Genomic DNA, 16122 nt, shown 5'->3' with positions numbered 1-16122 from the left:
GTTGTTTGTACTGTAATGCATCAATGTAGGAAGGCAAGAGACTATCGAAAACTAGGAAAAATATTGTACCGAAATTTGGACTATGTTGCATGGATGGTAAAGTAGAACTACCAATACTAAAATAGTATCACAAACCCTGTGGTGCACGAAATTGTGATGTCCAGGCTCAAACAATCCCTGGCAACGTGAGCAACTCGGTGCTGTTGCCGGATCAAAAGGGAATCTGGCACTGATGTTACCGGACCAAAAGCTTGCCGAAAACTCAAACAATCCCCGGCAACGGCGCCAAAAACTTGGTGCACGAAATTGTGATGTCCAGGCTCGAACAATCCCTGGTAATGGCTCCAAAGCTTGGTGCTTTGATCTTAATTCATAATTGTCACAACTTCGATACAACTAACCAGCAAGTGCACTGGGTCGTCCAAGTAATACCTTACGTGAGTAAGGGTCGAATCCCACGGAGATTGTTGGTATGAAGCAAGCTATGGTCACCTTGTAAATCTCAGTCAGGCAGATATAAAGTGATAATGGTGTTTTCGAATATTATATAATGAAATAGGGATAGAGATACTTATGTAAATCATTGGTAGGAATTTCAGATAAGCGAATGGAGATGCTTTTCGTTCCTCTGAACCTCTGCTTTCCTGCTATCTTCATCCAATCATTCTTACTCCTTTCCATGGCTGGCTTTATGCAAGGGCATCACCGTTGTCAGTGGCTACATCCCCTCCTCTCAGTGAATAATATGCTCACGCACCCTGTCACGGCACGGCTATTCATCTGTCGGTTCTCGGTCATGCTGGAATAGGATTCACCCTCCTTTTGCGTCTGTCACTAACGCCCAACAATCGCGAGTTTGAAGCTCGTCACAGTCATTCAATCATTGAATCCTACTCAGAATACCACAGACAAGGTTTAGACCTTCCGGATTCTCTTGAATGCCGCCATCATTCTAGCTTACGCCACGAAGATTCTGGTTAGGAGATCTAAGAGATACTCATTCTAGCTTAATTCATGTAGAACAGAAGTGTTTGTCATGCACGCGTTCATAGGGGAGAATGGTGATGAGCGTCACACATAATCATCACCTTCATCACGTTCTTGGGTGCGAATGGATATCTTAGAAGCGAAATAAGAAGAATTGAATAGAAAATAGTAGTACTTTGCATTAATCTTTGAGGAACAGCAGAGCTCCACACCTTAATCTATGGAGTGTAGAAGCTCTACCGTTGAAAATACATAAGTGAAAGGTCCAGGCATGGCCGTGTGGCCAGCCCCTATGGTCTAAGAACAATGCGTTCAAAGATGATCCTAAGATCCTAAGATGATCAAAAGATTAAAACTGAGACCAAAGATGGTCAAAAAGATTAGTCAAATGTCCTATTTATAATAAACTAGCTACTAGGGTTTACATGAGTAAGTAATTGATGCATAAATCCACTTCCTGGGCCCACTTGGTGTGCGTTTGGGCTGAGCTTAAGTGTAGCACGTGCAGAGGCCATTTGTGGAGTTGAACGCCAGTTTCTGTGCCAGTTTGGGCGTTCAACTCTGGTTTTGGATCCTTTTCTGGCGCTGGACGCCAGATTTGGGCAGAAGGCTGGCGTTGAACGCCAGTTTACGTCATCAATTCTTGGCCAAAGTATGAACTATTATATATTGCTGGAAAGCCCTGGATGTCTACTTTCCAACGCAATTGGAAGCGCGCCATTTCGAGTTTTGTAGCTCCAGAAAATCCACTTTGAGTGCAGGGAGGTCAGAACCCAACAGCATCAGCAGTCCCTCTTCAACCTCTGAATCTGATTTCTGCTCAAGTCCCTCAATTTCAGCCAGAAAATACATGAAATCACAGAAAAATATACAAACTCATAGTAAAGTCCAAAAATGTGAATTTAACATAAAAACTAATGAAAACATCCCTAAAAGTAACTAGATCCTACTAAAAACATACTAAAAACAATGTCAAAAAGCGTATAAATTATCCGCTCATCACAACACCAAACTTAAATTGTTGCTTGTCCCCAAGCAACTGAAAATCAAATAGGATAAAAAGAAGAGAATATACTATAAATTCCAAACTATCAATGAAGCAGAGCTTCAATCATATGAGCGGGACTTATAGCTTTTTGCCTCTTGAATAGTTTTGGCATCTCACTTTATCTATTGAGGTTCAGAATGATTGGCACCTATAGGAACTTCAGATTTCGAATAGTGTTATTGACTCTCCTAGTTCAGTATGATGATTCTTGAACACAGCTTCTTTATGAGTCTTGGCCGTGGCCCTAAGCACTTTGTTTTCCAGTATTACCACCGGATACATAAATGCCACAGACACATAATTGGGTGAACCTTTTCAGATTGTGACTCAGCTTTGCTAAAGTCCCCAATTAGAGGTGTCCAGGGTTCTTAAGCACACTCTTTGTTTTTGCTTTGGACCTTGACTTTAACCGCTCAGTCTCAAGTTTTCACTTGACACCTACACGCCACAAGCACATGGTTAGGGACAGCTTGGTTTAGCCGCTTAGACCAGGATTTTATTCCTTTAGGCCCTCCTATCCACTGATGCTCAAAGCCTTGGGATCCTTTTTATTTGCCCTTGCCTTTTGGTTTTAAGGGTTATTGGCTTTTTCTGCTTGCTTTTTTCCTTTTTCTTTCTAATTTTTTTTTTCGCCTATTTTTTTTTCTTCTTTTTTTTTTTCTGCAAGCTTTGTTCTTTGCTGCTTTTTCTTGCTTCAAGAATCATTTTTATGATTTTTCAGATTATCAAATAACATGTCTCCTAGTCATCATTCTTTCAAGAGCCAACATATTTAACATTCTTAAACAACAACTTCAAAAGACATATGCACTGTTCAGGCATTCATTCAGAAAACAAGAAGCATTGCCACCACTTCAATATAATTAAGCTAAGTTCAAGGATAAATTCGAAACTCATGTACTTCTTGTTCTTTTGAATTAAAACATTTTTCATTTAAGAGAGGTGATGGATTCATAGGACATTCATAACTTTAAGGCAAAGTTACTAACTACTAATGATCATGTAATGAAGACACAAACATAGATAAGCACATAACATAGAAAATGAAAAACAGAAGAAATAAGAACAAGGAATGAATCCACCTTAGTGATGGTGGCGTTTCCTTCTTGAGGAACCAATGATGTCCTTGAGCTCTTCTATGTCTCTTCCTTGTCTTTGTTGCTCCTCCCTCATTGCTTTTTGATCTTCTCTTATTTCATGAAGCATGATGGAGTGCTCTTGATGTTCCACCCTTAGTTGTCCCATATTGGAACTCAATTCTTCTAGGGAGGTGTTGATGTGCTCCCAATAGTTTTGTGGAGGAAAGTGCATTTGAGGCATTTCCCGAATCTCATGGTGATGAGCTTCTTGCGCCTCTTGAGCTCCATGATTGGGCTCTCTTGCTTGCTCCATCTTTTTCTTAGTGATGGGCTTGTCCTCTTTGATGAGGATATCTCCCTCTATGTCAATCCCAGCTGAATTGCATAGGTGGCAAATGAGGTGAGGAAAGGCTAACCTTGCCATAGTGGAGGACTTGTCAGCCACCTTGTAGAGTTCTTGAGGTATAATCTCATGAACTTCCACCTCTTCTCCAATCATGATGCTATGGATCATGATGGCCCGGTCTATAGTGACTTCAGACCGGTTGCTAGTGGGAATGATTGAGCATTGAATAAACTCCAACCATCCTCTAGCTATAGGCTTGAGGTCCAATCTTCTTAGTTGAACCGGCTTGCCTTTGGAGTCAATCTTCCATTGAGCTCCTTCTACACATATGTCCATAAGGACTTGGTCCAACCTTTGATCAAAGTTGACTCTCCTTGTGTAGGGGCGTGCATTCTCTTCCATGTATGGCAAGTTGAACGCCAACCTCACATTCTCCGGACTAAAATCTAAGTATTTCCCCCGAACCATTGTAACATAGTTCTTTGGATCCGGGTTCTTACTTTGATCATGGTTCTTGGTGATCCATGCATTGGCATAGAACTCTTGAACCATTAGGATGCCGACTTGTTGGATGGGATTTGTTAGAACTTCCCAACCTCTTCTTTGAATTTCATGTCGGATCTCCGGATACTCATTTCTTTTGAGTTTAAAAGGGACCTCAGGGATCACCTTCTTCTTGGCCACAACATCATAGAAGTGGTCTTGATGGGCTTTGGAGATGAATCTTTCCATCTCCCATGACTCGGATGTGGAAGCTTTTGTCTTCCCTTTCCCTCTTCTAGAGGATTCTCCGGTCTTGGGTGCCATCAATGGTAATGGAAAAACAAAAAAGCTATGCTTTTACCACACCAAACTTAGAATATTGCTCGCCCTCGAGCAATAAACAAAAGAATAGAAGAAGAAGAAGAAATATGGAGAGGGAGAGGGAGATGTGGTTTCGGCCAAGGAGAGTGTAGAGGGGTGTGTTGTGTGAATTTGATGAAGAATGGAGGTCTTTATATAGGGAAGGGAGGGGGGTTAAGGTTCGGCCATATGGGTGGGTTTGGGTGGGAAATTGGTTTTGAATTTTTGAAGGTAGGTGGAGTTTATGAGGTAGGTTTATGGGGAAGAGTGGATGGATATGAGTGGTGAAGAGGTGATGGAGAAGAGAGATTGAGGTGATTGGTGAAGGGTTTTTGGGGAAGAGTGTTTATGGGGTTGTGTGAAAGAGGGGTGAGAAGAAGTGAGTGGAGGTAGGTGGGGATCCTGTGGGGTCCACAGATCCTGAGTGGATCCTGTGGGGTCCACAGATCCTGAGGTGTTCAAGGATTTACATCCCTGCACCCATTAGGCATGTAAAAATGCCTTTGTACACAACTCTGGGCGTTCAGCGCCAGGTTGGTGGCCATTTTGGGCGTTCAACGCCCATTTGTGTGCCATTTCTGGCGTTGAACGCCAGAACCATGCCTGTTCTGGCGTTCAGCGCCCAGAAGCTGCCCATTTTGGGCGTTCAGCGCCAGAACCATGCTCTGTTCTGGCGCTGAACGCCAGACAGATGCTCCTCCAGGGTGTGATTTTTCTTCTGCTGTTTTTGATTCCGTTTTCAATTTTTCTATTTATTTTGTGACTCCACATGATCATGAACCTAAGAAAACATGAAAAACAATAAAAATAAGAATTCGATAAACATTGGGTTGCCTCCCAACAAGCGCTTCTTTAATGTCAATAGCTTGACAGTGGGCTCTCATGGAGCCTCACAGATGTGCAGAGCTTTGTTGAAACTCTCCAACACCAAACTTAGAGTTTGGATATGGGAGTTCAATACCAAACTTAGAGTTTGGTTGTGGCCTCCCAACACCAAACTTAGAGTTTGACTGTGGGGGCTCTGGTTGACTCTGCTTGGAGAGAAGCTTTTTCTGCTTCCTCTCCATAGTTGTAGAGGGAGATCCTTGAGTTTTAAACACAAGGGAGTCCTCATTCCATTGAAGGACTATTTCACCTCTGTCAACATCAATCACAGCTCTTGCTGTGGCCAGGAAAGGTCTTCCTAGGATGATAGATTCATCCTCTTCCTTTCCAGTATCCAGGACTATGAAATCAGTAGGTATGTAAAGGCCCTCAACCTTTACTAATACATCTTCTACTTGTCCATAAGCCTGTCTTCTTGAGCTGTCTGCCATCTCTAGTGAGATTTTAGCAGCTTGCACCCCATAGATTCCCAGTTTCTCTATTACAGAGAGGGGCATGAGGTTTATACCTGAACCAAGGTCACACAGAGCTTTAAAGATCATGGTGCCTATGGTACAAGGTAATATGAACTTTCCAGGATCCTGTCTCTTCTGAGGCAATGTCAGTTGATCCAGATCACTTAGTTCATTGATGAACAAGGGAGGTTCAACTTCCCAAGTATCAATGCCAAATAATTTGGCATTCAGCTTCATGATTGCACCAAGAAACTTGGCAGTTTGCTCTTCAGTAACATCCTCATTCTCTTCAGAAGAGGAATACTCATCAGAGCTCATGAAGGGCATAAGGAGGTTCAATGGAATCTCTATGGTCTCTAGAAGAGTCTCATATTCCTTTGGTTCCTCAGAGGGAAGCTCCTTATTGACCACTGGACGTCCCAGGGGGTCTTCCTCCTTGGGATTCACGTCCTCTCCTCTCCTCACAGGTTCGGCCATGGCGCTTATGTCAATGGCCTTGCACTCTCCTTTTGGGTTCTCTTCTGTATTGCTTGGGAGAGTACTAGGAGGGATTCCAGTGATCCTTTTACTCAGCTGGCCCACTTGTGCTTCCAGATTTCTAATGGAAGACCTTGTTTCATTCATGAAACTTACAGTGGCCTTAGATAGATCAGAGACTAGATTTGCTAAATTAGAAGCATTTTGTTCAGAGTTCTCTGTCTGTTGCTGAGTTGATGATGGAAAAGGCTTGCTATTGCTAAACCTGTTTCTTCCACCATTATTAAAGCCTTGTTGGGGCTTTTGATCCTTCCATGAGAAATTTGGATGATTTCTCCATGTTGAGTTATAGGTGTTTCCATAAGGTTCACCTAAGTAATTTACCTCTGCTATTGTAGGGTTCTCAGGATCATAAGCTTCTTCTTCAGGAGAAGCCTCTTGAGTACTGTTGGATGCAGCTTGCATTCCATGCAGACTCTGAGAGATCATATTGACTTGCTGAGTCAATATTTTATTTTGAGCCAATATGGCATTCAGAGTATCAACTTCAAGAACTCCCTTCTTCATAGGCGTCCCATTGCTTACAGGATTCCTTTCAGAAGTGTACATGAACTGGTTATTAGCAACCATGTCAATGAGTTCTTGAGCTTCTGCAGGCGTTTTCTTTAGGTGAATGGATCCACCTGCAGAAGTGTCCAGTGACATCTTTGATAGCTCAGATAAACCATCATAGAATATATCCAGGATGGTCCATTCTGAAAGCATGTCAGAAGGACACTTTTTGGTCAACTGTTTGTATCTTTCCCAAGCTTCATAGAGAGATTCACCTTCTTTCTGTCTGAAGGTTTGAACATCAGCTCTAAGCTTGCTCAGCTTTTGAGGAGGAAAGTACTTGGCTAAGAAAGCCGTGACCAGCTTATCCCAAGAGTTCAGGCTGTCTTTGGGTTGAGAATCCAACCATAATCTAGCTCTGTCTCTTACAGCAAAAGGGAAAAGCATGAGCCTGTAGACTTCAGGATCTACTCCATTAGTCTTAACAGTATCACATATCTGCAAGCATTCAGTTAAGAACTGAAAAGGATCTTCAGATGGAAGTCCATGAAACTTGCAGTTCTGCTGCATCAGAGAAACTAACTGAGGTTTCAGCTCAAAGTTGTTTGCTCCAATGGCAGGAATGGAGATGCTTCTTCCATGTAAATTGGAATTAGGTGCAGTAAAGTCACCAAGCATCTTCCTTACATTATTATTATTTTCGGCTGCCATCTCCTCTTCCTGTTCGAAAATTTCTGAAAGGTTATCTTTGGATTGTTGTATTTTAGCTTCTCTTAATTTTCTCTTCAGAGTCCTTTCAGGTTCTGGGTCTGCTTCCCCAAGAATGTTCTTATCCTTGCTCTTGCTCATATGACAAAGAAGAAGGCACAGAAAAATAATAATAATAATAATAGAGATTCTTTATACCACAGTATAGGGATCCCTTTGTGAGTGGAAGAAAAGAGGAGGAGACAAAAAATGTGATGTAAAGGAAGAAACACAACTGTACGGATGGAAGAGATGTGAGATGAGATGTTAGGATATGAATGAATAAATAGAATAGGATGGGGGAGGTATAATTTTCGAAAAATATTTTGAAAAAGAGTTAGTGATTTTTGAAAAATGGTTTTTGAAAAATGTTAGAAATTTTCGAAAAATTTTTAAAATTTAAAAAAATAAAAATAATTAGTTAATAAAAAAGAAATTTTTGAAAAAGAGGGAAGATATTTTCGAAAATTAGAGAGAGAGAGAGTTAGTTAGGTAGTTTTGAAAAAAGTTAAGAGACAACCAAAAAGTTAGTTAGTTAGTTGAAACAAATTTGAAAAGATAAGAAGTTAGGAAGTTAGAAAAGATATTTTTGAAAAAGATAAGATGAGAAGATATTTTTGAAAAAGATATGATAGAAATTAGTTTTTGAAAAAGATTTGATTTTTTTTTTAAATCTCAATTAATGACTTGATTCATAAAAAAATCACAAGATATGATTCTAGAACTTAAAGTTTGAATCTTTCTTAACAAGCAAGTAACAAACTTCAAATTTTTGAATCAAAACATTAATTGATTATGTTATTTTCGAAAATTTGGTATAAAAATAAGAAAAAGATTTTTAAAAAATATTTTTGGAATTTTTGAAAATAACTAAGAATTTTGAAAAAGATTTGATTTTTGAAAAAGGATTTTGAAAAAGATAAGATTTTCAAATTGAAAATTTGATTTGACTCATAAGAAACAACTTGATTTTAAATATTTTTGAAAAAGTCAATCCAAATTTTCGAATTTGAGGAGAGAAAAAGGGAAAGATATTTTTTTGATTTTTGAAATTTTTATGAAAAACATGAAAATTATGCAATGCCTGAACTTTTTAGATCAAAACATGTGATGCATGCAAGAATGCTATGAATGTCAAGATGAACACCAAGAACACTTTGAATGTCATGATGAACATCAAGAATATATTTTTGAAAAATTTTTAATGCAAAGAAAACATGCAAGACACCAAACTTAGAATTCTTTAATGCTTAGGCACTAAGAATTCAAGAATGCATATGATAAACATGAAAAGACACAAAACAAAAAATTATCAAGATCATACAAGAAGACTTACTAAGAACAACTTGAAGATCATGAAGAACACTATGAATGCATGATACTTTCGAAAAATGCAAGATGCATATGCAAGTGACACCAAACTTATGATATGACTCAAGACTCAAACAAGAAACACAAAAATATTTTTGATTTTTATGATTTTCTAATTTTTTTTTGAATTTTCGAAAATTAATTGAAAAAGGAAAATAAGGATTCCAAAATTTTTAATATGAATTCCAGGAATCTTGCATTCTTAGTCTAAAGCTTCAGTCCAGGAATTAGACATGGCTCACTAGCCAGCCAAGCTTTCAATGAAAGCTCCGGTCCAAAACACTAGACATGGCCAATGGCCAGCCAAGCTTCAGCATGTAATTTAGATATGACATGCCTGACATACTCATTCCCAAAGGAATAGACATGGCTTTACAGCCAGCCAGGCTTCACATGCTTCATGAAACACTAGAATTCATTCTTAAAAATTTTGAATCAAATTTTTGAAAACATTTTTATTATTTTTTTTTCGAAAACAGATGAGAGATTTTTGAAAATATTTTTGAAAAATTTTTGAAAAGAAAACAAAAAGAAAATTACCTAATCTGAGCAACAAGATGAACCGTCAGTTGTCCAAACTCGAACAATCCCCGGCAACGGCGCCAAAAACTTGGTGCACGAAATTGTGATGTCCAGGCTCAAACAATCCCTGGCAACGTGAGCAACTCGGTGCTGTTGCCGGATCAAAAGGGAATCTGGCACTGATGTTACCGGACCAAAAGCTTGCCGAAAACTCAAACAATCCCCGGCAACGGCGCCAAAAACTTGGTGCACGAAATTGTGATGTCCAGGCTCGAACAATCCCTGGTAATGGCTCCAAAGCTTGGTGCTTTGATCTTAATTCATAATTGTCACAACTTCGATACAACTAACCAGCAAGTGCACTGGGTCGTCCAAGTAATACCTTACGTGAGTAAGGGTCGAATCCCACGGAGATTGTTGGTATGAAGCAAGCTATGGTCACCTTGTAAATCTCAGTCTGGCAGATATAAAGTGATAATGGTGTTTTCGAATATTATATAATGAAATAGGGATAGAGATACTTATGTAAATCATTGGTAGGAATTTCAGATAAGCGAATGGAGATGCTTTTCGTTCCTCTGAACCTCTGCTTTCCTGCTACCTTCATCCAATCATTCTTACTCCTTTCCATGGCTGGCTTTATGCAAGGGCATCACCGTTGTCAGTGGCTACATCCCCTCCTCTCAGTGAATAATATGCTCACGCACCCTGTCACGGCACGGCTATTCATCTATCGGTTCTCGATCATGCTGGAATAGGATTCACCCTCCTTTTGCGTCTGTCACTAACGCCCAACAATCGCGAGTTTGAAGCTCGTCACAGTCATTCAATCATTGAATCCTACTCAGAATACCACAGACAAGGTTTAGACCTTCCGGATTCTCTTGAATGCCGCCATCATTCTAGCTTACGCCACAAAGATTCTGGTTAGGAGATCTAAGAGATACTCATTCTAGCTTAATTCATGTAGAACAGAAGTGTTTGTCAGGCACGCGTTCATAGGGGAGAATGGTGATGAGCGTCACACATAATCATCACCTTCATCACGTTCTTGGGTGCGAATGGATATCTTAGAAGCGAAATAAGAAGAATTGAATAGAAAATAGTAGTACTTTGCATTAATCTTTGAGGAACAGCAGAGCTCCACACCTTAATCTATGGAGTGTAGAAGCTCTACCGTTGAAAATACATAAGTGAAAGGTCCAGGCATGGCCGTGTGGCCAGCCCCTATGGTCTAAGAACAATGCGTTCAAAGATGATCCTAAGATCCTAAGATGATCAAAAGATTAAAACTGAGACCAAAGATGGTCAAAAAGACTAGTAAAAGGTCCTATTTATAATAAACTAGCTACTAGGGTTTACATGAGTAAGTAATTGATGCATAAATCCACTTCCTGGGCCCACTTGGTGTGCGTTTGGGCTGAGCTTAAGTGTAGCACGTGCAGAGGCCATTTGTGGAGTTGAACGCCAGTTTCTGTGCCAGTTTGGGCGTTCAACTCTGGTTTTGGATCCTTTTCTGGCGCTGGACGCCAGATTTGGGCAGAAGGCTGGCGTTGAACGCCAGTTTACGTCGTCAATTCTTGGCCAAAGTATGGACTATTATATATTGCTGGAAAGCCCTGTATGTCTACTTTCCAACGCAATTAGAAGCGCGCCATTTCGAGTTCTGTAGCTCCAGAAAATCCACTTTGAGTGCAGGGAGGTCAGAATCCAACAGCATCAGCAGTCCCTCTTCAACCTCTGAGTCTGATTTCTGCTCAAGTCCCTCAATTTCAGCCAGAAAATACATGAAATCACAGAAAAACACACAAACTCATAGTAAAGTCCAGAAATGTGAATTTAACATAAAAACTAATGAAAACATCCCTAAAAGTAACTAGATCCTACTAAAAACATACTAAAAATAATGTCAAAAAGCGTATAAATTATCCGTTCATCACCCTGCAGGACCTACACAGTATAGATAATGACAAAGCCAAGTACTTCCAAAAAAATATAAGAAAATTTAACTCCATGTTTTCATTTACATCAATGGCTGGAAAAGTTAATCATGCTATCAATAACGGGTCAGCACCCCAAAATTTTTTTATTGAGTGGTCAAAACTACCATTCCATTGGAAGCTTAATTCCTTCTGACAATAATAGGCCAATGTTTGCTCAACTATATATATATGACACTAAGAATGAAGTGCAAAACAGGGTAACTACCGTGAGGTAATTCCTGTTTATTGTTATAAATCTACATCTAAAATAATTTATTATCCACATAACTTAAAAATGCACTATAATTGTTCATCTCTACGTGTACGTAATACATTGTACAATATGTTTGTTCTAATTTTAGCTCTACAGAAGCATCAAATATTGTTAACTATCAGATTGTGACTACTCTTAAAGAGATGTTAGATGTGCACAATCCTCTTGCAAAGACCTTTCGGTTTGCTAGAGATAGATTTGCAGAGGGTTCAAACCCAAAAATCAAATTAAAGCTAATCAGAAAGTGGAATAAGGATGGAAGAGTATATAACTCACCAACTATGTCTGAGGTTGCAATTTTAGTTGTAGGGGACATTGATGACTCAATTTTTGAGAGGGATATTATAGTACAATTCATGTCAAACAGGTTGCAAAGGATTGATGTTCTACATCCGTTGTACTTGGCTCTTCAATATCCGTTATTATTCCCTTACGGAGAAGATGGTTTTAGGGTTGGCATCAAGACATCCATTCATTATGGACTTGATGCTAATAAGAAAAGGAAGACTATCAGCATGAGGGAGCTTTTTGCATACCGAATACAAATTTGATGCAATGAATCACCAATACTTTTACAATCAAGGAGATTATTTCAGCAATTCTTAGTTGATGCATATACTATGATCAAGGCAGAACGACTTAGCTTCATTAGACATAATCAACCAAAACTAAGGGTTGAAAAGTATAATGCACTACATAAGTCTTTGGTTCGGGGAGAGGCAAATGCTGTGTCAACTGGGTAGAGGATAATCCTTCCTAGCAACTTCATTAGAGGACCTAAATACATGTTTAATAATTGTAAAGATGCCTTTGTAAAGATGCCTTTGTAATTTGCAAGTATGCGGGTTACCTAAGTTACTTTATCACTATAACATGCAACCCTGAGTGGGATGAGATTAAGCGTCTTTTGAAAGATATAGGATTCAAAGCAGAAGACTGGCCTAACATAGTTTCAAGGATTTTTAATATCAAGCTGAGTCAATTGATTGCATACTTCAAGCAAGGAAAGTTCTTTGGCAAAATATCTTGCTGTAAGTATAGATAATGTTATGTTTAATTACATGTTGCCTCATTTTTTTAATTGCTCGTCTTATTTGTAGACGTGTGCACAGTTAAATTCCATAAGTGGAGTTTACCACACGCTCATATACTATTGTTCATGCATCCTCTATTTAAACTGAAAACACTTGAGAATATAGACAAACATATATTAGCAGAGATCCCTGACAAGCATAGCAGGCCTAAACTATATGCAGCAGTTGAGAAGTTCATGATCCATGGTCCATGTGGCAGGCATAACAATACCAGCCCATGCATGTCCAATGGTCGTTGCTCCAAATTTTTTCCAAAACAATTTAGATTAAGGACTGTAATTGATGAGGTAGGCTTCCCCAAGTATAAAAGAAGAGACAATGGCAGAACAATCATGAAGAAAAACATAGTTCTCGATAACTCATACATTGTCCCATACAACCGATCGTTGTTGCTAAAGTATTGTTGCCACATCAACGTTGAGCATACATGTCAAATATTGGCAATAAAATATTTTTTAAAATATGTTCACAAAGGAAATGATCATGTCATTGCTTCTTTCTAGCAGAGCAACGAAGAAGGGCAACTTGAAAAGGTTATTGATAAGATCAGGAATTATTATGATTGTAGGTACATATTAGCCTGCAAAGCTGTTTGGAAAATATTTGGGTACGACATACAACAAAAAAAATCTTCAGTAATTAGATTACCTTTTCACTTGCCAGACGAACATCCGGTGGTTTTTAGAGACTATGAAAATATAGTTGACGTCATTAACAGGATGGACGGCAAGCCTACAAAGATGCTAGCTTGGATGCTTGCAAATAGGTTATTTCCATTTGGTCGTACTCTTACATATAGCCAGTTTTCAAATAAGTTCGTGTGGAAAGAAGACATTTCTTTGTGGATGCCAAGGAAACAAGGCTTCTCAATCGGCAGACTTACTCATGTTCCACGAGGAAGTGGTGAAGAATATTACCTAAGACTTCTGCTCAACATTCAAAAGGGGTGTGTAAGTTTTGTTGACATATGTACAATTGCAGGCATTATGTATAGCACGTTCAAAGAAGCATGTTATGCATTGGGCCTTCTGCAAGATGACAAAGAATTTGTTGATACCATCTTGGAAGCAGGTTACTGGACTTCTGCAAACTACATCCGTGACCTTTTCGTGGTGCTCTTATTGTCAAATAATATGGGTAGACTGAAAATGTGTGTCAGCAATGTTATGATGTTTTGTCTGAAGACATTCTTTACTTTCAAAGAAAATCCATGCAGTCTGTAGGTAAATTGAATTATTACATCTTTGTTCCTGGTGCTAATTTATATTAAATTCAAGTAATTCATATCTAATCAATATGTGCGTCGTTGTGTATCCTTGATAGACCTGCAACTATCCAAAGACCAGATAATGAATATGACTCTTTTAAAGATAGAGGAAAAACTACAGGCTAATGGTAGATCACTAAGAGAGTTTGATGGGATGCCTTTTCCAAGCTTTAGCACTATTGAAGAGTTAGATGATCAGTTAATCATGGATGAACTAAACTTTGACGTCAATGTTCTGCGCAATTAGTTGGATACAAACTTAACAAACATGAATGTAGATCAAAGGAAAGCATTCGATGTGATTATCAATGCTGTAAATGGAAACCAAGGTGGCTTTTTTTCGTCTATGGGTATGGTAGAACCAGTAATACATTTCTTGACAACACTCTCTCAATGGCTCTAAGGAGCAAAGGGGAAATTGTTCTGAATGTTGCATCTAGCTGTATTGATTCTTTATTTCTTTCAAATGGACGCACTGCACATTCAAGGTTTAAGATACCCTTGGACTTGAATGAAGACTCGGCTTGTTGCATTAAGCAAGGAACCTCATTGTCTAAACTAGTTTGCAGAGCAAAATGTATTATATGGGATGAGGCACCGATCTTGAATAAGCTATGCTATGAAGCTGTCAACAGATGTCTAAGGGACATTGTTAGGTTTGAGCCTTACTATAATCCAGAACTACCATTTGGAGGAAAGGTTGTGGTTTTAGATGGTGACTTCAAGCAAATTCTACCTGTAATTCTAATGGGTCTCGCCAAGATATTGTCCAAGCAGCCATAAACTCATCTTACCTATGGCAACACTGTAATGTATTAAGACTAACAATTAACATGCGTTTAACTATTATAGCAACTTATACATCACTCATTGATGTTTCTCAATTTGCTTCATGGCTGCTGGACATAGGTGATGCTATTGCTGGAGATTCCACTGATGGTGAGTCTATTGTGGTAATGTCCGATGAAATTATAATTCAAGATTTCGACCAATTGGTTGACTTTGTTTATCCCAACCTGTTGGTTAATATTAACAACACATCATTCTTCAAAGATCATTCAATCTTGGCCCCAATGCTAGAAGTTGTCAACGATGTTAACTCATTTATAATGCAACGTGTGGATGCCGATGTGAAAATTATTTAAACTCAGATACTTTGTGTCTCGAAGAAGGAAACATAGAATCTGAATTGGATACACTTACACCAGATGTCCTTAATGCAATTAATTGCTCTGTTTTGCCGCCTTATGAATTGACTCTGAAAGTGGGTCTTCCGGTCATGCTACTGCGTAACATTGATCAGTCGAACGGGTTATGTAACGGAACAAGATTACAGGTAAAGAGATTAGGTAACCATGTAATTGAATGCATGACGCTAACAGGAGGCAAAATAGGCCAAGTCGTTCTGATACCACGAATGAATATGATTCCCAATAACCAAGCTTTGCCATTTAGATTCCAACGCAGACAGTTCCCGATCATTGTCTCATTTGCTATGACCATTAACAAATCTCAAGGACAGACCTTAAGCACAGTTGGATTGTATTTACCTAGACTGATATTTACACATGGTCAACTATACGTTGCATTATCAAGAATAACGTCAAAGAGTGACTTGCGTGTGGTAATTCAGAATACTGGATCATTGTCGTCAAACTCGACAATAAATGTTGTGTATAGAAAAGTATTCCAAAATATTTCATGACCATGTCAGTGCAGTATATAGTCTCTATAGCCTCATTGTATTCCAATTGTATTCTAAGTACTCTGAACTCAAAGTTAATAACATTGTGTTCGTATTTCTATATCATATATAACATAATTTCATTCCTTGGTGGCATACTCGTGGCACGACGGAATGCACTAGCAAATCTATAATAATTTCAAATTTTTATTTAAATTAATTAAACAAATTATTTATCAAAATACATAAAACACAATATATTTATTAATATACACAACTTGTTATATTTTTTAGTACTATGACCCAAATTTAATTAAACAAATATTCTATATGACATGATAAAAATTAAATATATGGCACGTACTGATGTAATTGAAGCAAAAAATCTAATCTTACATGTCAATATCTTAATATTTAATTTAACTACTTATATCTAATTATTCTGACATGTTGAATAAATTACATAAATAAATATAATATACTCTCATATATCTTTTAATTAATTAATT

At 38.5% G+C, this 16122-nt stretch overlaps 3 protein-coding genes and 1 non-coding gene across 4 annotated transcripts; all 4 read left to right on the top strand.

Moving 5' to 3' along the window:
- The first annotated feature begins 6879 nt into the window (after positions 1–6879).
- On the top strand, positions 6880–6987 carry LOC148570339 (small nucleolar RNA R71). The gene has a single exon (XR_015908792.1). It is a non-coding gene; the product is annotated as a small nucleolar RNA R71 (small nucleolar RNA).
- Positions 6988–11362: 4375 nt separating this feature from the next.
- On the top strand, positions 11363–12119 carry LOC148570338 (uncharacterized). The gene is made up of 2 exons (XM_088506983.1): positions 11363–11526; positions 11657–12119. Exons 1-2 carry the CDS (start codon positions 11363–11365, stop codon positions 12117–12119), a joined length of 627 nt encoding a protein of 208 aa, XP_088363109.1.
- Positions 12120–12727: 608 nt separating this feature from the next.
- On the top strand, positions 12728–14176 carry LOC107632957 (uncharacterized). The gene is made up of 3 exons (XM_016336599.1): positions 12728–13059; positions 13231–13877; positions 13986–14176. Exons 1-3 carry the CDS (start codon positions 12728–12730, stop codon positions 14174–14176), a joined length of 1170 nt encoding a protein of 389 aa, XP_016192085.1.
- A 146-nt stretch (positions 14177–14322) lies between these two features.
- Positions 14323–15634, top strand: LOC148570337 (uncharacterized). Its single transcript, XM_088506982.1, has 3 exons — positions 14323–14680; positions 14782–14868; positions 15081–15634. Exons 1-3 carry the CDS (start codon positions 14323–14325, stop codon positions 15632–15634), a joined length of 999 nt encoding a protein of 332 aa, XP_088363108.1.
- The last annotated feature ends 488 nt before the right edge of the window (positions 15635–16122 follow it).

The sequence above is a fragment of the Arachis ipaensis genome, chromosome B3, assembly GCF_059453495.1.
Source record: "Arachis ipaensis isolate K30076 ecotype BB chromosome B3, ASM5945349v1, whole genome shotgun sequence".
NCBI lineage: Eukaryota > Viridiplantae > Streptophyta > Magnoliopsida > Fabales > Fabaceae > Arachis > Arachis ipaensis.
The sequence above is the reverse complement of the archived record's forward strand: the minus strand, read 5'-3'. Positions and strand labels throughout refer to the sequence as shown.